At 36.9% G+C, this 25,249-nt stretch overlaps 1 protein-coding gene across 1 annotated transcript; it reads left to right on the top strand.

Annotated features, from left to right (window-relative positions):
* Positions 1–1,110: 1,110 nt before the first annotated feature.
* LOC137403620 (uncharacterized) lies at positions 1,111–25,249 on the top strand. The gene is made up of 3 exons (XM_068089596.1): positions 1,111–1,248; positions 12,322–12,387; positions 23,321–25,249. The coding sequence occupies exons 2-3, from the start codon at positions 12,345–12,347 to the stop codon at positions 24,823–24,825; spliced, it is 1,548 nt and encodes a 515-aa protein (XP_067945697.1). The 5' UTR covers positions 1,111–1,248; positions 12,322–12,344; the 3' UTR covers positions 24,826–25,249.

The raw sequence follows: 25,249 nt of genomic DNA, 5'->3' as shown, positions 1-25,249 counted from the left end.
TGTTTGTTTTAATATTTCCATGGAAAAGGAGATGTAACAGTTTTTAGTTTACAAACTTATATATTTACTTGTTACCATGGTGATGACATACACATGCTCAGGGAGGTATTTCCTGTATAGATGGCAACACACTTGTTCATTTCTCACATTCGGCATTCTTCGTTTTGGCTTACTAAAAAACGGACGTATTGTTTCTCTTGTTTCCTGGACTAAAATAAATGCTACTTAGACAATAATTCTAACTAAACTAATATATATAAAACTCGATAGGGTGTGCTGAAATAACTAAAATACCGACATAATATTTTTTTCAATTTTTAGAATTTAATTTTTTTTACTAAAGAATCACAGTTATAGCGACTAGTAACCTTATTATTTTACCTCCATTCTACCACAATGGTTTTACCTTAATTTTTTCCTATGGGAAGAATGTGCCCAAGTTTGAAAGTTTAGGTCAAACTCATAAGGTGCATAACATTGCATTTTAGATATGGTAAGAAGTCATGCTCAGACCTGCCAACCTTGGAGTGGGGAAAGGATTGAGAGTCTATTTTGGGGACAATGAAAATGGGAGTGGGGTAAATTTTTATAGCGTATAAAAACACCACAGCAAAAAATAATATAACACCATATGGAAACCACATGTCGTAGAGGTTATTGATAGATGGGAATGCCACAAATATGTTTATACATAGTTGTTTATTAGTAGTAAGTATATGATTACTACTTGAAGATAGGGGCAAAAAACAGGGTTGCTTGGGTAAAGGGGGCAATTGCGTGACACGCGCGTGCGATGCGTGAGGCATGGGGCAATTGCGTGAGTCTCACGCCCAATGCGTGAGAGTTTGCATGTATGGTCATGCTATACTGTATCTACTTTATTTATGACGGAGAAGTTGCGTACTCTTAGCGTAGCGTGCAATAGCGTAGTCGGTAGATGACGTCAAGTATCATTTTCCTAAAGGAAGGCCATCCGCACACCCGCGGGTTGTTTTATAAGATCGGATATTGCGTAAATGTATGAAGAAAATTTTGGATCGGAACATACCATCGTGACAGCGCGTGGCGCTGTATCGTCCAATCGATGCAGCGAGTTTTATTTGCGCTAACAACGATAACTCGCCGGTGTTCGCGCAATTCAACATGCACATTGTCATTCATTATCGCTACGTTCTGTTAGCTCGACGTTGAAAAGAAGAACAGAGCCAGGAAGTTGCAACAAATAAATCAGCGCGAGAAAGGAAAACGGTAAATATATGCCGTGAACAGTTGATATGAATTTGGTGTAAAGCTTTCAAGTTAGGTTGCTCCCGATGCTACAATAATTAAAGTTACTATATTGTCGCAGACGGATTGGCATGCGTTATCGCGATAGATCAAAAATAATTTTTTGGGATTTTTTACCATGACTATACGTGGGTAAACGCAGAGAGAGATTGTTTAAGTTGTTAAAGGTCAGTATAAGACGGTATTGTGATTGATACAATGGTAAAGATAAATGATAATCATACACATTTCTCTCCACCCAGCTCCTTCCCTTATAATTCTTCAACTCTTTCTCGTTCTCTCTTTTCTTGCTCTCTAATTCATTTAGCCTTATCATCTAGTGTTTTATATTTTATAAAGCAATTTTCCCTGGTAGTTGCTTCACAGAACATCTTGCAAAACTCGCCAGTGGTTTGTGTGGGCAAGTTGATTGAGTTCTAGTTTGAATAAAAAATTTACAGTTCACTTTTAATCAAATAAAAAATTTATTTCAAATCTGCTACAGGACTTGAAATCATAGCATATCTGTGTGACATTTATTGCTATTCGTGTTCATATATTTTACAATATGTCATTCGAGACCTTCATCTGTCGGCTCGACTTAGACACACTCTAATCTGGTCACTACTGTTAACGACTTATTTTAGTTAAAAAATTCCACACTACGCAAGCTACCTTATGTTCTGCTCATACTGTGCATGTCTTTTCTTATAATCAATTTCTAAAACTTTCCACAAGCAGCTATATTATAACCTACATAATAAGCAAATATTCCCTATCATTTGCTTGTTTGTTTGCTGAAGCATGCCATGCAACTAATCAAATAGCTGTTATTTTGATATTAACCTGCTAACACTTTATTTTTAATATTTGATACCAGACTAGCGAGTTTTTACATGAAGTTTTTTTAGAATAGTATTTTTTGCTAATGAATCAGTCATTTATGTACTTGTTTATAGTCTAATGATATGCCTAAATGTTTAGATAAACGAAGTGCCAAAATTCTGCTCAAGTCTGCCATCTATGAGTAAATTGTCTCCATCTTTGACATCGACTTTTCTATATTTCTATAAGGAAGTGAAACTAGTTTACATATTTAGACTAATAAAATTTATCTTTGATATGTACCATTTTGTCTGTTTGCATTGCTTTGCAATTGTTTGCACATGACGGAAAGTGTCTAAAACGTGCCTGCAGCAGCTCATGGAAACATACTGATTAGTGGTATGACTAAACCTCATTCGTTTCCTGTAAAGAATAGCTGTGAATTGAAACGAGGAGTCTAAACTTCTAATATGATTCATAATTTTTACAATTTTAATGTATTCAAGCCTTTAAATATGAGCATTGGTATTGGTTAGTTGTGACACTCAAGGTTCATAGTAGATAGATTTACTCCAGCTTATTGTCATTCTAGCTAAGAGTTTAGTGGACCACCACGACTCTACCAACTTTAACTGCCACCTAGCATGTATTCGTTAGAAGAGAGCAATGAACCCTAGCAATATATAGAAATTGCTAGGCAGCATTGGCAGCAGATGCTACATGAACTGTTCAAAACTGGGTAGCACACCCATAGAAAAGTGGCTACACATCATGCACACATAAGCACCCAATTCACTCATAGAATAGATGTGATTACTCTATATACATATTAGGTTGTATATGGTTTTACATGGATATTGAAGCACCTGCTTGATTAGATACCATTTTTGCAAAAATGGGTTTTCAGTGAGTTTTTAAGGCATGCACTTGGCCTTTTTTGTTTGACTTTGCGCACCATGTGATCTCATGATGCGCAAACACGTGATTCATTCATGTTTCTAAACTTGACTGTTATTAGTCTGTTCTATTGGATCACCGCCGCTTATGTCGCATTTCTTTTGTTCATAAAAAATGACACTTGATAGTTTCACCTTGCTTCTTGAAGCAGCGCCTGTAGAATGAATTGTTAAATTATCTTTTGTCTTTTTCTGGGTCCTTTTAAATGTGTGTAATGAGTGACTGAAGAGTGTAAATTACGGCGACTATGTATAGCAGCTGTCTTCCCAATGTTTTATTCAAAGCAAGCTTAAGAAGCCTGTAAAATTTATGGGGAAGTCATATTTTTGTAAAAACTAAACACTGAAATATTGATATTCTCAATATTCCGGGGGATATTCTCAATATTCCGAGTGATATTCTTAACCTGTAGTACTTAACTTTTTTGTGTAGTAACTTTTAATAGTCGATAGTTTCTTGTGTTACTCGGATATAATTTCTAGCAGCACATCGTTTTTAAGAATAATGTTGGAATTTATATGTTTTAGAATGAAAATTGTAATTGTTCTGCAGTACGTATATTATTCAGATAGCGGTCTGGTCATCAAATATATTGGTTAGAAAGGTCCTACCATAGCCGATGTATGTTGGACTGACTTCACTTGTTACACTTTTGTCTTGGAAAATTCTTATCCACTATTATCTACTCTTTATAATAAAAATTGGGTTGATCCTCCAAAAGATTGATTGTAGTAAAGTGTAAAATTATGATCTTGTTCAATTACACTTTTTAATAGTGATCTCTTTTTAATCCATTCCATAATGTTTCATTCGGCATGTTTATGAATCACAAAACAATAACTATAACAATCATACCAACAGTTTGTCCAGGTCGGTAGGAATAATACTGTAGCCGACTCAACTTGAATGCCTACAAATTGTCAGCCATATTTAGTGCTTTGCGACTTGATGACCACTCTTTTGGTATAACTGAGTGGATCTTTCACGGCTGACTTTTTCTATAAGCGAAATTTTTTCAATAAGACGGGTCAATTGTGTCGATCATAGATACTGTAATGTCAGTGTGTGCCTATGTTTATCAATCTGCTGATGTGTTGATCTTTTGTTGATCAAGTAGCTGTGCGGCTCTATGGTGTCCGGCAATGATATTTTGTCTAAAATGAACAAAGTAATCGGAAGGAATACCTTGCAAGAGAAACATAATTATTAAAAGTAATCAGAACCCCTAAATTTATATTATAGGATGATAGGATAGTTAGGAGTCAATGAGGCCACACTTGTTCAATCGTGCCATAAATTTGTCCATTTTTTGTCCAGGAATTAGCTAACAATGATGTTTTTTGCAAGTTCTAGACGGAATCACTCCCACAAATATGTACTACTTGATGAGTAGTCACCCATGTATCCTGATGAAGGATGTCATCAGTGAACTTTTGACACTGATTGATTATGTCTAGGATAGGCTTGCTAACTACAAATCAGATGAAGTTATGTATTGCACTTTACACCACTCAAGTCCTAAACCCTGTTAAGCACTTTTAACAACATCTGACCAAAAAATCTGATGGCGCACATGACCATATTTGTGTTCTTTACCAGACGATTCCGAAATCCTTTAAATCATGTTTCGTAGTTTTGCAAGTCTGTACTGGATTGAGAAAATATACAAGTGTAAAATTTTCATCTTTAAAATAGACTGGAACACTCTTAGGGGCTCATATACTGTAACCACTTTTAGTACGTTCAGAAAAACAAATTGGATAGCCATAGTCATAACACCAGTAATAGTTAATGCTCTTTTTAAAATCGACAGCAATTCTTTTTGTTTGCTTAATCAAATATTGATATATAGCTATTCATTGCTGTTACTAAGGACACACCACTTGTTCTATACAAACAATTAGCAAACACTAGAAGTTTACTAGCTCAACCCCGCAAGATTGTTGTCTAAAGATGTCTTGTGGATTGTGGATCGTTGTCTAAAGATGTCTTGTGGATTGTGGATCGTTGTCTAAAGATGTCTTGTGGATTCCAAGTTTACATTTAACAGCAAAGCAGAGTATATCGCTTCTGACAAAATCTAGTTTTTAATTTGTATACTTTAACATTGTTGGATGGTGCTAACAGTATGTTCTGAGCCCTTACATATAATATAATTATGAGGTATATGAAAGTGTACAATATATATTATGTTAAATATACCCAAAAACCTTTAGAGAAATAATGTTATGATTGAAGAGAAACGCTCCAAAATTCAATCATAACATTGAGGATGCGTTTGGATTTCAGTCTTTCTTTTTATAATTATAGAAAAACATTCTGATGAATGGTGTACATGCCAGTACTCAATAACTGATTCGAACAGCCTTTGTTAGCAGTAGCTAAGTGTATAATGTTTGAGGAATCTCAAACATATTTGCCGGAGATCTGTGTATATAGTTTGTTTTGATGTTACGATAACCAACTATCGCTGAATACTAAGGTTATAAGACAGTTTTTGCGATTAAAACGGCTGAATGAATATCTCTTCATTTTAATGAACAATTTTATTCAGTTACAAATGTAAGTTAGAAGAAAAGCGAATACACCTAACTTTGAAAACTATTTGATTTTACAATATTTTACTGATATAAGTTTTGTAATAAAAAATTGAGTAACTTATCACTTGTATAAGTTAGAAAATTCGTATTTATTTATAAGATATTCTTGCAACACTCGATGTAAGTTTTACTGTTTAAAATAAAAGTTTTGACATTAATCAGTTTTAGGTTCAAATAATAAATTTGCATGTAGCAATAAAGAAGTTGAAAAACTCACAGAATGTTCACTCATCTAGCAATAAATTCGATATTCACTCTTTAGAATACCTAATCAACCCTCAATAAGTTCAGCTAAGCACAAAACAATAAAAATTGTAAGCACTCGAAGATGTAATTACAGTAGGGATAGGGCTCTTTGTAATGATATGGAGCTCTTTGTGACAATAGGGAGCGCTTTGTGACAATAGGGAGCTCTTTGTGACGATAGGGAGCGCTTTGTGACGATAAGGAGCTCTCTGTGACGATAGGGAGCTCTTTGTAATGATAGGGAGCTCTTTGTGACGATAGGGAGCTCTTTGTGACGATAGGGAGCGCTTTGTGACGATAGGGAGCGCTTTGTGACGATAGGGAGCTCTCTGTGACGATAGGGAGCTCTCTGTGACGATAGGGAGCGCTCTGTGACGATAGGGAGCGCTCTGTGACGATAGGGAGCGCTTTGTGACGATAGGGAGCGCTTTGTGACGATAGGGAGCGCTTTGTGACGATAGGGAGCGCTTTGTGACGATAGGGAGCTCTTTGTGACGATAGGGAGCTCTTTGTGACGATAGGGAGCGCTTTGTGACGATAGGGAGCGCTTTGTGACGATAGGGAGCGCTTTGTGACGATAGGGAGCGCTTTGTGACGATAGGGAGCGCTTTGTGTCGATAGGGAGCGCTTTGTGTCGATAGGGAGCGCTTTGTGTCGATAGGGAGCGCTTTGTGTCGATAGGGAGCGCTTTGTGTCGATAGGGAGCGCTTTGTGTCGATAGGGAGCGCTTTGTGTCGATAGGGAGCGCTTTGTGTCGATAGGGAGCGCTTTGTGTCGATAGGGAGCGCTTTGTGACGTGAGGGAGCTCTAGCTGAGGTTTAGATGTTCTTGTGTTAAATCAAGGAAAAATCTAGTTGTAAATTAAAAATAATTTTCTGTATTGGACACTTTCAAACTGTTGCATTTTTTTTTATAAAATTACACTTTAAATCACCCATGAGCTACATAGTTGTCGTAGCAGATGTATAGTGAAACATGGATAACTCGCCCACGGATAGCTCGAACACATGGTTTATTCGAACGGTTTCTTTGGACCGTTCCCACGTAATGATAAATTGCTATAGATAACTCGAACTCAACACTTAATTCGAACTGTTTTTTGCCCAACGGCTACCGAAACGGTTGTTATCGCTTTAGAAAATCACTTCATTCCAAGCCATAGAGGTAAACCTCAACTTTTCGTAATTCATAAGCGTCATTATTACCACCATCGGCAAAATATTTTTGTCAATGACTTTTCGAAAGGTTTGGTGAAATTTGATTTATACCAAACATCCGCGTAGCGATCGCCCTTCGGAAGCGAGGTAATCTTTGCATAAACTTCAAGAAAAATCGGCAAAATTGATCGTGGGTAAAACACTCAAAAGAAAAAGATGTCTTTTCTATTGAGCATTTCAACAACGATCAAGTTTTGCCAATGTCAATCTAAAAAATGTCCTGGCAATAACATCACCTCAAACAACAAACCAATCTCAAGTGATAGAAAAATCTCTATACTTTTTGATAAAAACGTCTTAAACTTTACATTAAAAGCATTTAATTTGAAACAAGCCATTTGTGCTTTTGATTTATATTATAGATTGTCTATGTACATGTATATACTAATAAATAAGTAAATACATGGACTTGTGACAGTGCTCTGATATCTTGAACTAACTTATATCCTAACTTCCATTAACTTGGAAATAGTGATGCTTATATCAGGGAATGCAAGATCCATTGTTTTTAAAAAGCATTGTACAGTCAGAGAACACTTCAAAACCTGATTATAAAGGCACCTCTGGCTTTCCATAAAGTTTATGTTGATCTACTGTAGATGGATATGTTAATATACATCTAACACAATTTTAATATGTCAAGGTGCGTTGGTATAATTTTAATGTTAACACTTACCACAATTTTAATATATTAACACGATTTGAATATTTTAAAGGACTTTTCACACACCGATTCTTTTTCACACGACTCCATGACACTAGCTTATGAGTAGTTAGTTCCACACTCAACTAACTACTGAACATGAAACTTTTAACCACAGTCTGTAATCATACTTTTTGCATTAGTTGTATGCATGTAGGTTTGAAATCCCCTACAATGCAATTTTTTTTACCAACCTGTGGCTTCAGATAGACGAATACCGCTTCTTAATATAGTAAAGGTTGTTTATTCATATCTATTCAAAGATTACTACTTTTTATGTATAACCATCATTGGCATTAGTTAGTCTCTATTTGTGCTTTTATGCAAACCCAAAAATTTAAATTTTTAGCTTCAGGAACATTATTACGATTTCTCATGCTGTTTTCATTCCTCAGCTCCTCGCTTGATTTGTTGTGCAAAGAGCAACTCCTCATCTGAAGGCCATGGTCTGCTTTATATAAGCATTTAGGTAGTATCTAGCCAGCCCTTAACTTGGGTACAATATAATATAAGGTACAATATAATATATACAATATAAGGGCGATATTAATTATTCATATGATATAATTTATATGATATTCATATGATATTCTATATCATTAATATGATATAAATTATTCATTAAAGCAAATTATACTTCCGTTGAAGGTGATCAGCATGCTGAGTATCACGTAAGCCTTGCTGATGTATAGTTCACATTCCCTTTCAACTAGCAGTTGGCAAACACAATTATTATAAAATGACAAGGTGACATTATTATCAAATCACAAGGTCATTCTTTGTGGTTTGACTAAAGCCGTGATAAAGGCACCCCCTTTGTTCTAAATAGAGTCAACATACAAACTGTTATCTATATTGCATAACTGCACTAAAGCTGCTGGTGTTTATTCACCCAATCCATGGTCTTGTGAGTCATAGATTGGCGCACATGCGTTCTATTTGAATACCCCTTTACTTGTATCTAATCTCTCACCATTACCTGACCTGTAGCACATTCATTCCTTGCGCCTGTTAGTCATTCTCCGTGCTTTGGATTGTCCCCAAAGGCTGGTTCGCACTACTTCGCCCCACCATATGTCGGCATTGTCCTTTCGACGATGAATCATTCGCTATGTGTACCCTAATTCGATGGCATCGTCAACGCAACCGAACATGTTGGGCAAGATCGCAGTTGTCAAACCTTTCTGATAGTTCGCCGAACGTATACGACAGCTTGTGCAGTGCGTGTGATTGGTTGCCGCGGATTGCTTAATCTATTTTATATTTCCCTTCATGACAGTTGCTACAGGACTAGAATTTCATCATTTCCGTGAGTGCATTGTAGCATAATGCTATACCGTGGACTATTAGCTGATCAAAACGCAGATGAATTTGTGATAGTATGAACATTGTTATCCCAGACGATCACCAAAGTATTGTGGGATTAACACCGACATACGACGATATATTGTGTACCAGTCTTAAAGATGTAGTTGCGTCAAATTTAAGTTGATCTTAAAAGAAAGCATTTTTTTTTCTCTATCAGTTGATATGTTGTTTGTTGTGTTACGCGATCTCATTGCCAAGATATTTGAAGATTAAAACCGAAAAAATCTGATTGCCGTAAAAACGCTCAGGCCACCAAAACGTGCCCCGACTTGCCCAAAATGATGTCAGGCGTTTGGCAACCTGTCTCTATCTCTCGTATTCACATCGGGTATTTGCGATAAAAGTCTAGTCTTACGCGGCTCTATTGGCATATATCTTATTTTGTATTTGCTCATGTTGGCTAGAATAAAATTTTAAATTCTGCTACAGATGCATTATTATGAATGTTTAAAAGGCCTCAAATAACGAAAATTGAAAATTTGTTCTACTCACTTTCTCAAAATGTTGTGTAAACATTTGGGTACCGACTACCAATTCTACCGGTCTACGGTAATCCTGTCAAGTCACTTTATGTAGAACGCAGTCTTTGTATCAGCACAGTTCTGCAGCTACCCATATTAACGATATACAGCCTCCCATAAGCCACGCCCACATTATGTCACCTATTGCCTACGTACTAGTTTCTTACTAGTATTCTTACCAAATACTAAATATGTGAAATAAGCAAGCCACCTCTTTGAAAATAATATAGACAGGGATAGAGTTTTAAGGATGAGAAGTCTTCTGCAAACTGGATTTGAACTCACATTCTCCAGTTCTGCGGACACCCATATACCATTCACTACAATATTCTGCAAATCATGTTTAGCATTATCTTCAACAATATTATTTTATTATATAATTTTTACAAGCAAAAATATTTTTATCTCGGCATAAAGCTTTTATTAAAAATATCCATCAAGTCGTGGCCACTCACATAGTATTAGCTGATACAATGAGACAAATTCATCTACTGCAACAAACTCAAACAAAACATCATCCAGCACGCATTCAAGTCTCGCTTTCTCCTTGATGGCAGTTTCCACACTGACAAAGCTTCTTTGGCTGGTGGGACGACATAAACATTCTGTAATCAGTAAAACAAGTAAATGTAAACAAAGTAATTGAGAGCTTCCAAATTGGGAGTTGAATAGATTGCGAGTGTAATTTTAAAAACGAATAAACATTTAATAAAGGCACAAGTACGTCAAGCCAACGATTCGAAGCTTTGGTTCTGGAAATTAAAGATTTGCAATGATCAATCGATTTACCCACTTCCTACGAGTGAAAATAATTTGTAATCATGACTCTAATTTACCAAAGAAAATTCGAAAAAAATATTATAGCTAGGTAAAATGGCAGATAAGCTATGAAACGATGATTGGAGATAGCAAAGAATTATCATTTTATTAATTAGTATATGTATTTATGACTATAAAAAATATTACATTTACTAAAGTATAGAAGACTCTAAGTTAATTTACCTCCATTCTGTCTTCTTCTGCAGCAAAACGCTGCTGACGCCTGTCAGCTTTGGCCATAGGCTGTCTACTCTAATATTTTACTAAAAGTTGCTCAGATAACTCTGAGTAGCGGTCGCTCGAACTTGAAGCCATTTTAAAACTATGTATAACTTAGTAATTGTTGAAACGCGTTGAATCAGTAACGATGAGAATGAACTCTAAAACGATGAGAATCTTCGAGATCACAGACAACGCGTTTTACGAGTGATAACATTTTTTACGGCCTATATTAAAATTTCGCACGCATGATTGGCTAACGAATCGACCTCATATTTATTGCTCGAGGTTTCGTTTCAGATACCTTGCTTGTGACGTCACGAAATAGGCACCCGCTGGAACGTGAGCTTTTTAAAAGAGGGCCTCATTCAAACGCATATATCTCTGGACAGGGTTGGTCTACAAAGACAAAAATGGCATCAAATTGTAGCCGATGTTTTAGTCTTTTATGGATCCTAATTTCATTTTTGACGCAACTACATCTTTAAAGCTATGAATATTCAAAGCACTGTCCATGTCTGTGCATTCACAATGCTGATTCAGCCATAATAGGTCTTGTGACTACATTCACTATAAATACTGATTGACTAATTTAGCTTACCTACCTCCAGCTAGCATGTATACATGTTTGGATAGATCTTCTATGTTGTCAAATGAACCAACCCAATCACAAGCAAAAGAAAGTTTGACTAATTAGCTGTAGGCATTAGTCAGACCGTCTGTTGTGTAAATTATTGCAGAATCGCATATTTAGCCTTGCGGTATCTCCTACTTCTAGTTCATAACCTGGTCTTGTACTCTCTGCTAGGGTTGCATGATAACTCGATAGTCGACTGCGATAGTTGGTAGTTGTCTTCTCGATATGAATATGTTGCTTATTTTTAGCCTATCACAACATCCGAAACTTATATATCGTATCGAATAATAAAAAATGGGGGGCTCGATGAATACTTAGCCAGTAAAGCAGCCAGAGTATTAATGACTTTTAGTACTTCTCATGAAGTTCATTATCTTTAATCTGGGGTACCTTGACCCATTTACTTGGTTACCTTGACCCATTTACCTGGTTACCTTGACCCATTTACTTGGTTACCTTGACCCATTTACCTGGTTACCTTGACCCATTTACTTGGTTACGTTGACCCATTTACTTGGTTACCTTGACCCATTTACCTGGTTACCTTGACCCATTTACCTGGTTACCTTGACCCTTTAATCTGGCTAGCCTTAAGGACCAACTATTTACAAGCTAAAAGTTAAAACAAACTAAACCAGCCTTTATCTATCCTTCCCATTGAGGTCGTTAAGACACCCCCCTTCCAGCTCAGTCTATCTAATATATTGGGAACTAATGCAAAATTAGTTCAATGAAAAAAATGACTAGCATGTTTTTATTGTTACGCTTATTTCTTGATCACTTTTGAGGCTTCTTAGATTATATATCATTGTGCTGCAGTACTGAAAGTCAACCATGTAGCTTACGCTATCGCAGTAATTAAAAAAATCATTAACTGTATTCCGTAATGTTCTCATGAACATGATCAAATGACAGCTGGTTTAAGTAGTCTTGGTTCTTTTAGACAGAGACAGTCGAGTGGAAGATATGGTGCATCTGCCAGAATTAGATTCAGGTTCTCTGTCCAGTGGTAAGTGACCATTTCTTTTTCTATTTGCGAACAGATACACGTGTTTTAGCGCCATGCAGTGTTCACATGTAATCTAGGTTCAACATTTGGTAACAGTTGGTGTTTGCCATTCAGCGCAGTGGCGGATGTCGCGTGTCTAAGAAAATAAAACAAAATGCTTCAGAGAAGATTTGTATGTATTTCCTCGCCATTCATAACTGCCATCAAGTCCTTAATGGCATTCAAAAATGGCATTTTGAATGCCGCACAAGGTTTGAAACATGCGCAACGAATTAGAATTGATAATTGCTATGTTTCGATTATATGGATTTGGAATTGTGCGCACGTTGAGCTGCTGTGTGATTATCGTTTCAATAGACACGCATATTGAGTATTAATGCGGCGGTTTGATGAAAATGATAGGGAGTTGTACGCTAGAGTGACTCTAGTCTCAGTCAAATCAAAATAGGACTGACTGGAATGTAGAGAATGTTTGAAGTGGAATAGATTGTGCGGTATTCTTTTGCGCATCATTTGCAAGCATAAAACATTTGGTAAAGATTTGCCAGTAACAAAACTTGTTTGCAGGTTTTCATCATTTTCATCTTATGGATGGCGCAGACTTGTGGGTTAACAGTGTCATGGAAACGTAGTGACAGTTGACCTTTGCAGGATTTTGGTGTTCCGCAAAAGAGGCGCTTGAATTCAAATTTATTTTCAATATTCAAAAGTTACCTATTGACAAGAATTACTATTCACATCAACAAACAGTTTTACATAGGACTTCACCAACCATAACTAAACATGCAGCCTGGACTATTCCCTCTATTACTTTGATAGCGTTTCAGCATTATTTGTTGCCGTATTGTCCACAGGGTGTCAGCAAATAATGACTTAATATTGTTTGCTGACAACCATGGTTGAAAGTTGAACGGGTTGCATACTTGATGTCTCTATTCGTCATAGTCGCTGGGAGTTTCAGAGTTTCATTAGCAAAGGCTTCTCATAAATCCTGTCAAAATCCTCACTCTTCCATGTCCTAATCCTTGAACGAGTATTTCATTCCTCTTTCATATCACCCCTAATACACTCTACAGATGAACTGATTTCAAAATCGCCTCAAGTGAGCTTGAAATCATGGTGCTTTTAACTCATCATCAGCCCCTCGAGAATCAAGAGATATTTCTCTTGTAATGTGCTAACAGATCAGATCCACTGGCTACATTTGCTTCATCATCATGTTAAAACTTAGGCTATGACTACATGTGCATCTAGTAGTATGACTACATGGACGCCTAGTAGTATGGCGATATGGACCTTTCTTGCATCGATGTTTCAGTTTCTATGCTTTATATCAGCGTACTATTTGTTATAACGTCTTTACCGACTATACATGTATATAGTAGTATATATATAGTAGTATATATATAGTAGTATATATATATGCTACTATATGTAGGTGAATGAAAATACGCATTCTTTTTTATTAGATTTGAAAATGATTATTGCGATAAAAGTGTTTGTCATTTTTAATCCTTTTCAAAACTGCAGAAATGATGGCCATTGCCAACAAAGTTAAGCGGTGATATGTGAGTTATACTTTAGGATTCACTGAACACCAGGGAGTTGAATCTAAAGAACATATCTATTAGAGTGCTGCTTACATCAGCCCTTATATTGGTATCAAACACGGGCATGTTTTTGCTTGCCTGACTTGCTATTGGCATAGCTTCTATGCACACTTCACACTTAATCTTCTGACCACTGCTTAGCTTCGAGGCACCTTGAGCTCAGTCATGATGGGCACATGAGGATTCCATATGAGTATTCCCTTGGTGCACTCGTGACAAAATAGCAGATGAAATCTATCGTGGATTTGGGGGACATGATAAGTATTTGTTTAGTTCTATGCATGTCTATAACTTTTGAGTTATTTTCTAACAGTTGTGTTCAGTAACACGTGACACGGTAACTGCTCTATCAATAACCTGCAAACTGATCTGATAAATATAATTTTTGAATACACTGAATAGATTTGGTATGCAGCGTTCAGTCATCTTATCCTAAAAAGATTAAAATCCTTATAAAGATAATGACCCCCAGGCATCCTTCCCAAATCACTTATCTACTACCCATGGGCCTATCTGACTCAGTTATTATCTACCATCAAGCACCTTAAGCAAAACAAGATCAACCTGATTGTACTTGAAAATATGAAGAGTGCATGATTGCATGATTGAACCCTATAAATGAATTTTATCATGATCAATCAAAAAGAACCCTTACTCAGCCCGGCTACACTAGTGCATTCTAGTTCAGGTTTCACCAAGTTCAACGTTACACTCACTTACCAATTATTAAAAAGCAATAAATCTGGTATGATGTAGTTTTGTTAGTATTAGATCAATAAGGACATAATAATGAGGGAAACTTTAAAGTCACCCGTTTGCTTTATTAGTATTCCTAATGTAAACGGAATTAAGAGATATTAAGTCAACTTTGTACTCGTTGACTAACTACGGTCAAACATTTACATATGAACTGAATGCATATATGTATATTAAACTGTCGTTTGTTGGTTTAAATATCTCTATGAAACGTGTTGCCCATGATGGTGTTACCTTCCTTTCCGCAGAGTGGATAATTGATTACGTAACTACATGTTTATCATATATTGATTCCGTTCCACAGTGCAGAAACCTACAATAAGATATTAGTAGTTATGACAGTTAATTATAACTTGTTGTATTATGGACATACAGAAGATAATTTAACAAAAATTTTCATTTTGAAAATAAATAAATTTAACTCTTTTGCTACCATGCGCCGTCCTATCGGACACCTCCTGTTATGGAAGTACAGACCGTCGGCTAATCAATAGGGTTTTTCTTTTCGTTGCGAAGCCTATGCATTAGCTAGAACAACCAAATTTTGTCTCCAACAAAACAACCTTGTTGCCAATCGCGTGTAGCTAATCGAAAGTCTTTTTGCTAAGCAATTCCATATTTACCTAATTTTCAAAACGGGAAAACCAGATCGCTACCATCATAGCAAAAAGAAACTCACCGCATTCGTTCAATGCAAAGAAAGCGTCAGAAATATTAAGAGAGTGGGATTCAGATGATTCATTTTGTACGCATCTTGCAGAGAATTTAATAGAGAATAAGGTGCATTTTATATTAACACAATATCTGTAGGCCTATTGATTCTCAAGATATTACATAAATACTAGCGGTATATAAGATTTTCAAAAATCGGTTTAAATTAATTTGGTCAGAATAGCGAATTTAACGCAGTAGTGAAAGAGGTAAGTGTATTGGTAATGCATAGGCTCAGAGGTTGAGTGATAGTCATACATGGAGTAACTCGCTCAACGTGAGGAGGGGAAGTGTAAACTAAATGACGTAGTTTATTTCTTTAATTATTTATAAATGTTATTTCTTGTTGTTGTTTCTCATTTCACTTTCATTTACAAAACAATGAGATGCTTTGAGAAACTTCGAACAATAAATTTAGGGACAATATTAGCTCAATTTACATCTTATGTTGGAAAATTTGTATGTTGAGGGGTTGCAAGTATAACTCTGTACAGAGAATTGTTTGTAGCATCTTCCCATAGATCTTTTAGCGTTTACATGCCAGCATGCACTATCAGTATTACCTTGGCTTGTTTTATTTTGTATAACAATTGCTGCAATGTTATTGTAGAATGTACTGTTAAGATATTTTTAGAATTGTAGTGATTTGTGATCTGTTGCTCTCCGATTTGATGTGATTCTAGTCAAGACGTTTGTTCGCAAAGGCAATGATTATGTTGGAAGGTCATTGTTTTAAGTAGGAAAGCATTTATTGCTTGTAAGGAACAACTTGACCAATTTATTATCTATGAACATGTTAGAGTCTTATGGTGCGTTTACACTGGCCGACACCGACTCCGATTAGGTGCCAATACCCCGACTCAGACAGGTACCTCCGACATTTCACGTATGGGTGCCGACACCGACTCCCACTTTACATTGCAACGATCAAACGATTTTTGTCGGTACCAACAGCCAATCACAGCGTTTCGCCGTTCTGACCTTCACCCGACCACGCGAAGACGATTACACATAAAAATCAACGCGCTTGATGTGGAAAATTATATACTAGTACTACACTACTACTACTGCTCCTACTACTACTGCTAGAAGCAACTACTGAATGCCAAGCAATGAATGAATGATGAGGCAATGAAAATCCGAGCAAAGAACTGTACGTGCAGTTCTTTCGTCCGAGTAATTATAATAAATAAAATGAACAATGAAGAAGATTGAATGGTGAATGTATATGTCTGTAAATATTTTATTATATGAGTTGTCCTTTTTATTCTCTCTTTATTGCCTTTTTATGGTTGGCCTTGTTACTCGTTATGCTATCAACTGTCGTCGTTTATGTTGTCATATCAACGCACTAGCGGGCCTAATAATTGGCCATTTAAACATTGCTAGCCGGTGTTCTCACTCGGTTCCGGCTAAACGGGCAATTTTATTGTATATAAGGGAGCAACGCTCACTTAGTGGACAGAGCAAATGTCCGTACGCTCCTCAGCTAGTGAATTTCCTTCGCTAATAAAACATTGAATGAAATCACACGCAATTTATTTCTGTATGACATAATCTAAATCGTGCCAAGTAAGGGCCGGCAAATTTCTTGACAGTTGTATTTACAGTCGTACTAGTAGTATAACTAGTAGTAGTCGCACAACTGGCTATTCACTTTTAATTAATTTAAATTAAAGAAAAAAACTTGGATTTTTTGGTACTCTCGTGTTCACATCGTTGCTAGCCATGCTGGTTCACTATTAAAAAGAGACCGAGGGAAAGTTTAATGACAGTCTTCTAGCCTCTCATTAAACCAGCTAGCCCTTTAGTTTCATAAACTTAGCACTGTCATTAAAGCCTAGGCTCATTTAACCAGAGGCTCCTAGCTTCTGATTGGCTGATGAGCGTCCGACTTGTCGGTGCAACCGGGCACTGCTGGGTAGCTCCGACACCGACTTTCAGATCGGTGCCGACACCGATTTTTCTGTTCACACCTACCGACACCGACTCATCAAATTTGTCTGTGCACGACAAAATGGGTGACAAAATCGGCCAGTGTAAACGCACCATTACAAAATAGCTTAGCAGCCATTTGCATTAATAAACCCTGTCGAACAGCAGTTGATATATACAGTCAAACATGGATAACTCGCCCTCGGATAGCTCGAACACATGGTTAATTCGAACGGTTTCTTTGGTCCGTTCCCACGTAATGATAAATTGCTATAGATAACTCGAACTCAACACTGTTAACTCGAACTGTTTTTTGCCCAACGGCTACCGAAACGGTTGTTGTCGCTTTAGAAAATCACTTTATTCCAAGCCATAGAGGTAAACCTCAACTTTTCGTAATTTATAAGCGTCGTTATTACCAACATCGGCAAAATATTTTTGTCAACGACTTTTCTAAAGGTTTGGTGAAATTTGATTTATACCAAACATCCGCTTAGCGATCGCCCTTCGGAAGCAAGGTAAAGTTTGTTTGTTTGTGAATATTATTTATTGAGGTTTTCATGAGAAAATAGTGTTCTGTTGACCTCACAGTTAAAAGTGAGGTAATCTTTGCATATACTTCAAGAAAAATCGGCCAAATTGATCATGGATAAAACGCTCAAAAGAAAAAGATGTCTTTTCTTTTGAGCATTTCAACAACGATCAAGTTTTGCCAATGTCAATCTAAAAAACGTCTTGGCATAACATCACCTCAAACAACAAACCAATCTCAAGTGATAGAAAAATCTCCCTACTTTTTGATAAAATACGTTTTAAACTTTACATTAGAAGCATTTAATTTGAAACAAGCCATTTGTGCTTTTGATTTATATTATAGTTTGTATATGTACATGTATCTACTAATAAATAAGTAAATACATGGACTTGTGACAGTGCTCTGATTACTTGAACGCTCTGATAATTCGAACACTTTTGCTCGGTCCCGTGAAGTTCGAGTTATCCATGTTTGACTGTATATGTAAAACCACACAGCCGGCACTAAGACTAACATATTGATGTAGATGTCAGTACTTCATGGAAAACATAACTCTATGGTATCATTCATATAAAGTGATTATTTTTTAACTTCCACTTACAAATAATTGTTTTGGTATAACATTAATGATGTTACATTAATGTAGGGAGAAACATTTGCCCCTTAGTTGCCAAAAATGTTACGCCTATCCACTAAGAAGCTTGCAAAGCTTTCAGAGTTTGTATAGGCTCAGTCAATTCGCGCGGCTTATCACCTCTCCTACATCTAACCCCTAATGACTATCAATCAGCACTGGCATGTTCAGCAGGTGGTTTTAAGATTTGTTCTTATTGGTCGTCAGCGGAATGGGATGATACTCACTGACGTATCAGTGCCTGTCATGCTTGCTACACATGTTATAGTTGTAAAGGTCATTGTTATCTTGAGGAGTATCGATAGAGTTCTGGTTTGGATAGACTTTTCTTCCACCTGTAGATAGTCCTTGCCATTGAGTGTTTAGCAAATTAGGTTAGTGTTTACTCTGCTCTAAGCTAGTCTCCTATCACAACTGTTGCGTTTTTCAAGGACTGGCTGGTCCCACTTGTCACTATTGTATGTAGCTATACAGGTATGCATGCAAATACATTCGCATGCATGCTTGGCTTGTATAGCTACATACTGCACTTTCATATCTCCTGCACATAACCAAAATGTAAAAAGATGTCTATTGAGATATTGAGTGCATGATAAGCATGTTTTAGTCCTACTAATATCCAAAAGCGTGGGGTTATCCTCTGCCTACCGCTCCTAGTGATGCGCAGCCAACACTGATTACTCTATCGATGATCCACTAAAAAATCCAATAAAATTTTTTAGCTTCAGGATGCAATTGATATAAGGTATGTTTGTGGGTTATCATAGCCTAAAATCATTGCACTATTCATAGAGATCTCGACTATGGCTCTAGTGGCTGCATCGTCTCACATCAACAGACCATTGCCGACTTCTTACCATATAATTCTCCTAAAATGTTAAGGGTTACTTGGTTGGAGTGGAAATCGTGTCACCCATCACATACCATGCTCAAAAATTAGTCATAGATTATGTGCAATGTAAGCCGATGGCATCAGAATGTCGGCAAGCGTTGCAGGTGTCAAACTTGCACGATGTTTCGTTGTATCCACGATATTCTGTGTACCACTTCGGCGATGGCATTGGCTGTCACGGATTGTCTAATCTTTATTTCCCTTCATGACAGTTACTGCAGGACTAGTATTTCATCATTTCAGAGACGATATTGTGTAATAAGAACACTATGTTGCAGACTATTAATTGATGTAAACATGGATGGGTTCTTAATAGTGTGTGAGTGCGATTACTGTCTACAATGTTATCACAGAGAATGTAGAGTGCGATTACTTGTCGATATACTAGCCTATCGCTTACTTGTAGTTGAATGTAGGTCATAGAACCTGCTGGCTTTGTAATAGCAACGCAGGAATTGAGTCTCTAAATGGTGGAGCCTTCAGCCCTAGTTCTAATGAAATAGACTAATTTAATAAAAGGGTCGCTAATTACTCGCTGCACAGAGTAGCAGATGAGTGAGACAAGACTGGGAAACTAACTTCCCCCAATGTGTGTAGCTTACTTACATGATTGTTAGAATAATGTCTTAAACAAGCATTCTTTGTAAATTCGCTGGAGTTACAGAGAAATGCCACAAAAGTTGTTTGCCTGTTTTTAATGGTGGAAGAAAAAACAATTCTCGATTTGTTGTCATCTTGCTTGGATTCTTGCGGTATATTTGTGACCAGCTTGTCGAGCCACGGCCTAAAAAGGTGCCATATGAAGAAAAGATTTCTAATATTCCTGTTGCGGCAAATATTAGACTATGGCCGAGTATATTGCTGGATCATTGTGAAAGACTGAGCTAATTACACATGCCTCCATTCTGTATGGTCAGCAGGATTGAGATCGTGAAAGGGTTTCACTAACGATGAACAGTTCAGCTGCGGGATGATCCCTAATCAAGGGAGAGTATAATTGATCACATGAAATAGACATCATCGTAAAACAATACTTCAAAGGAGTTCGACTAACAGAAAGCTAAAGTTACTGTAACTCGTGTTTTATAGTTTCACTCGCCTATCCTTCTCGTAAATTACTTCATATTTTATTTATTGTGTAACTTCAAGTAAATACTCAATTTTAGATATTGATACTGAATTGATCATTACATCAGTGACTGTTGTAGCATGCTTTGGGGTTTAATTGGTATGCAAAAATAAGTTCGCTTTTCTGTTGTACCAGCATTGGTATTAAAATTTTCTAAGCAAAGTTTGCCAAGGAGATGACCTCTGTAATGTCACTCACCATCACAGTATTGTATGGACAGTTACTGCTACTGCTTGGTTCACTTTTGCATTAAAGATAGTTATTAGCTTTTTACTGTGTAGTCTTAATAGTTGGCAGTTTACTAGGTAGATGAAGTTGTCCATGAGTGATTTGTGAGAAACCTTTGTTTGTCTGCCTCTCACTACCCATAATGAAACACTCCTATCGATTTTTAATAGTTCAGCCTTGGCGGCGCATAGTTAACTAATGCTCCACAACGTGTATGTTATTATCAAATATGAGCTATGGAAATGGTTCCAGTCACTCTGCTAGGTCCAGCCAAATACAACCATTACAGCTACAATATAAATGGTTGAATGACGATAACATCAGATGGTTTCACAGATTGTGCACAACTGTTAGAAAAAAACTTTTCCCTACACCAGCCAAAAGTTTGTAGATTACCCACTGCTGCCGAACATTTACAGCAGCATCTGTGACAGTGGCAGCATCGATTTGATAATAATTTAATAACTTAATTTAATTAGAAGTCGCTTTTCACGAACAGCCTAGAATGGTACATCATGCTTGTGTCAAAAAGTAGTGTCTTTTAGTGAATGGTTGACTTGCAACAAAATTCACATTACAGTTATTTGATATGAAAAGATTCACCATGTCTTACTCTGTTGTGTTGTAGGTGCCAAATATGTGGGAATGTGATTACAAGCTTTTAAAAGCTAAAAAACGAACAGTTAATCGCAGCCACACGAGACTGCAGTAGTTTGGATTCTCTTTCCAAAACGGCTCAAATGTGACGTAGTTGTGGGAGATGGTTTCTGTTTACACTTGCATGCAACCTTATTCGTCGAAATATTTTCACAAATATACTTTACGCATTCAATAAAACCATGTCTATTGTTCTTACGCGTCTGTTTTATCGTCACTGTAATGCTGTCACTACTCATTTTTAGCAGTGATATCTTATAACTTACCCTAAAAATTCGTTTAATTTTTTAGCCTTAGCTTGAAGGAGTACCTATCATTGTCTGATAATCATGACGAGTCTGTTGGTCACCTGTGATAATTGAAAAGTGCTGCAAAAATTATTTGCGAAGTATTGGGTCACATGATCAGATTACGACTTGCCGATTAGACCAAACTGAAACAAAACTGTAAAGTAGCGAGCATCTATATTTGATACGGGGTCTTCGGTAAAACCCGAAGTGTTTGTCATAAACTAGTGTTACGATAAGTTTTATATTGAGGTTTTTATTGGCCTTTCTATTCACATGAGAACATCACAAGACAATAAATAAATTTCATGACTACGTCAGAGAAATAAAGAGATTCCAATCTACGGCGGCTTTTCGTTTTTGAGCTTTTAAGAGCTTGTAATCACATTTCCACATATTTTGCACCTACAACACAACAGAGTAAGACATGGTGAATCTTTTGATACCAAATAACTGTAATGTGACTTTTGTTGCAAGTCAACCTTTGAGTAATCGCATATCCACTCAGTTGAAAGAAGTAAATACTATCATGGCAACACATCATCACCACATTTCCTTTTGTTGGAGGATTTGGTAGGACTTTGCATAAGATAGCCTAATATTCGTAATGTAAACGTTGCGGGACATTGTTATTACACACCTTAACTTTTGGAACGCATCATTGAAAATCTTTAGTCTGTTGCTTGTTTTTATTTATCAATGCTTACATCAGTTGTGCCGAGCCTCATCTCAAAATCATGATCTACAGTACAAATCTAGAATTGTCTGCTCGTGTTCTCTATAGTTAGTAACAGCATTAACCTACTAGTTTACAACCTTTCACCTGCTGGTGGAGTATAAAACAACCAAACCAGCTGCAAAGATTAGTGTCAAGGAAGTGGTTTTCTAAGATTTAAAGATTCTAAGATTTTCTAACTTTTAAAGTATCCTTTAAGAATTCACTACCAGAATAGCTTTGTTTATAATTTTTTTTTTTCTATTAATCGTTGTATAGAGTTCATCAAGGTTTCTGAAGTTGATTATTTGGAAATTTGGTGATCGTTTGTAACGCCTATTTTGTATTTAAATATAATTACTATTGGTTATAAATGATAACATAATTATTATATTTATTATTATAAGTAGATTAGAATGCTGCCAGACAGCTTTAAAGCCAGTTGTGGCAGTAATCTCTCAATCACAATACATTACGTAGCCTAGCTCTGTTTGTTGATGAGACCTTGGGTACCTAGCCATAACCTCTTCTAGGAGCAAATTGAAAATAGAGCTATCATTGTTATAAAATAATCTTGTTTGCATTCAAGTTTTTTCAGTATTACATGGTTAATTGTCCTCCGTAGTAATAAGGAATTGTAAGGAGGAAGGGACAACCCTAAATCTTTAATAACCCCTGATGCTGATCGTAACATCAAATGCATAGATGAATTTTATACACTATATTTGTTAATCTAGTATGCATGCGATGTGATCGCTGGTTATGATGGGACTGTCTGTACGTGGGTTGTCATATCTTGGAATCTTCAGGGCAATTATTAACCAGTATTCCCTTTTTCTTGCAGCTAGTGGGGCTGCAGTCACACGCAAAATGGCAGATCAAAGGCTTGGTAGCGTTTCTGTAGCGGAGCAAACATGTACAACTCCGAAAGACACAAATCGTAAACCTTTACGCATGATCACTACGGAACAGCTTGCACAGCATGTAACAAGGGATTCCCTTTGGATAACTGTAAATAACAAAGTCTATGATGTGACGAAATGGGCCAAACACCACCCAGGAGGAGAGGCAGCCCTGATGAATGTGGGTGGTAGGGATGCTACAGATCTTATGAACCAGTTTCATAGGCCGGAAGTTTGGAAAAAAAGGATAAATAATTGGTACATAGGTGAACTGGTGCAGGCTTCACCTCTGACTGAAGGTCCGTCCATTGCTGAAGACTTCAGAAAGCTGGGTCGTTGGATAGAGGATAATGGCTGGTATAGGGCTGACAAATCTTACTATATCATGAAAATGTCTGCTCTTGTGTGTATGCTCAGCGTAGCAGTATACATGTTTGGCCTTAACCTCGGGTCTGATGTCTCTCCTGGCCTTTCCTTTTATTTTAGCGCGTTTCTTATTGGTCTATTTTGGCAGCAGGCAAATTTTGTTGGGCATGATGTGGGGCATAGTAGTGTCTTCGATGACAACTCAAACCATAAGTACTTGGGTGTCATCGTCGGCAATGCTTTCACAGGGCTCTCCATCAGCTGGTGGAAGCACTCGCACGAGACCCATCACGTCGCCACAAATGTTATCTCACACGATCCTGATATCCAACACTTGCCAGTGTTTGCTATCACGAGCAAGATGTTCAAATATATAACGGGTAAAGGTGCAGGCATCTTTTCCAGCTATTGGAACACGTATATGCCATTTGACAGAGTCTCCCAGTTCTTTGTCAGCTATCAGCACTGGCTTTTCTATCCAATCATGAGTGTAGCTCGCATCAATCTCCTCGCGCAGTCCCTTCTCTTCACTCTGCAACACCCTAAATGTCAAGGGTTTAGAAAGGTGCTGGAGTTGTCTACTCTTGCTGTTCATTACTGCTGGTGGGGATACATGCTCTACTTATGCCCAAGCTGGTCTAGCAGGCTGCTCTACTGGTATATTGCTAATGCAACGGTTGGAGTGATTCATGTTCAGATTTGTCTCAGCCATTTTATGATGGAAACCTTTGAAGAGATGCCTTATCGAAAAAATGAAGAAAGCTACTACGAGTATCAACTTCGAACGACGCTCGACGTTGACTGTCCTCGTTATATGGACTGGTTCCATGGGGGTCTGCAGTATCAAACCATACACCATTTGTATCCGAGACTTCCTCGACATAGACTGAGAGCTCTGCGGAAGAAAGTTGAAGAAATTGTAGCCAAATACAAAAATGTGCAATATCATCATTACTCATTTGTTAATGCTAACATGCTTACTCTTAGACATATGTACAATGTTGCCTTGGAGGCACGTGCCGGTAAATTCATTCCTTTCAAGAATACTATGATTTTTGAAGGCCTACATGCCATTGGCTAGACTTGAACTTTTGCAAATGTAGCATTTTATGTTTAGCCTTATTTTCGTCTCTATTGTTTTTTTGGAGAAGTTAATTTTATGTTATCTATGTTATACTAGGACAATATTGGTATTTCACATTGAAATATCTTTTAATTTTAGAAAGCTAGGCAAATGTTTCTGTCATAGGAAATTGCAAAATGTATGTTGTCTTTAATTTTATATATATTTTTGCTTTGTTGGCCTAACCTAGTCGTAAACTATTAATACGCTTATTCAGAGTTGTCTTCTGTTTTGACTTCTAAAAATAGTCACCATAGTGACTCTACTTTCAGTGCAAATGGCTAAAGAAGTCCCATAGTAGGTTTATATACACTGTAATTGTTGGGCAGTATCTGTCATTTCTGATGTACGTGCAATCATAGATGCGCAAATAAAAAGTTAA

This window comes from Watersipora subatra, chromosome 9 (assembly GCF_963576615.1).
Source record: "Watersipora subatra chromosome 9, tzWatSuba1.1, whole genome shotgun sequence".
Taxonomy (NCBI): domain Eukaryota; kingdom Metazoa; phylum Bryozoa; class Gymnolaemata; order Cheilostomatida; family Watersiporidae; genus Watersipora; species Watersipora subatra.
This window is presented reverse-complemented; position numbering and strand designations above follow the sequence as displayed.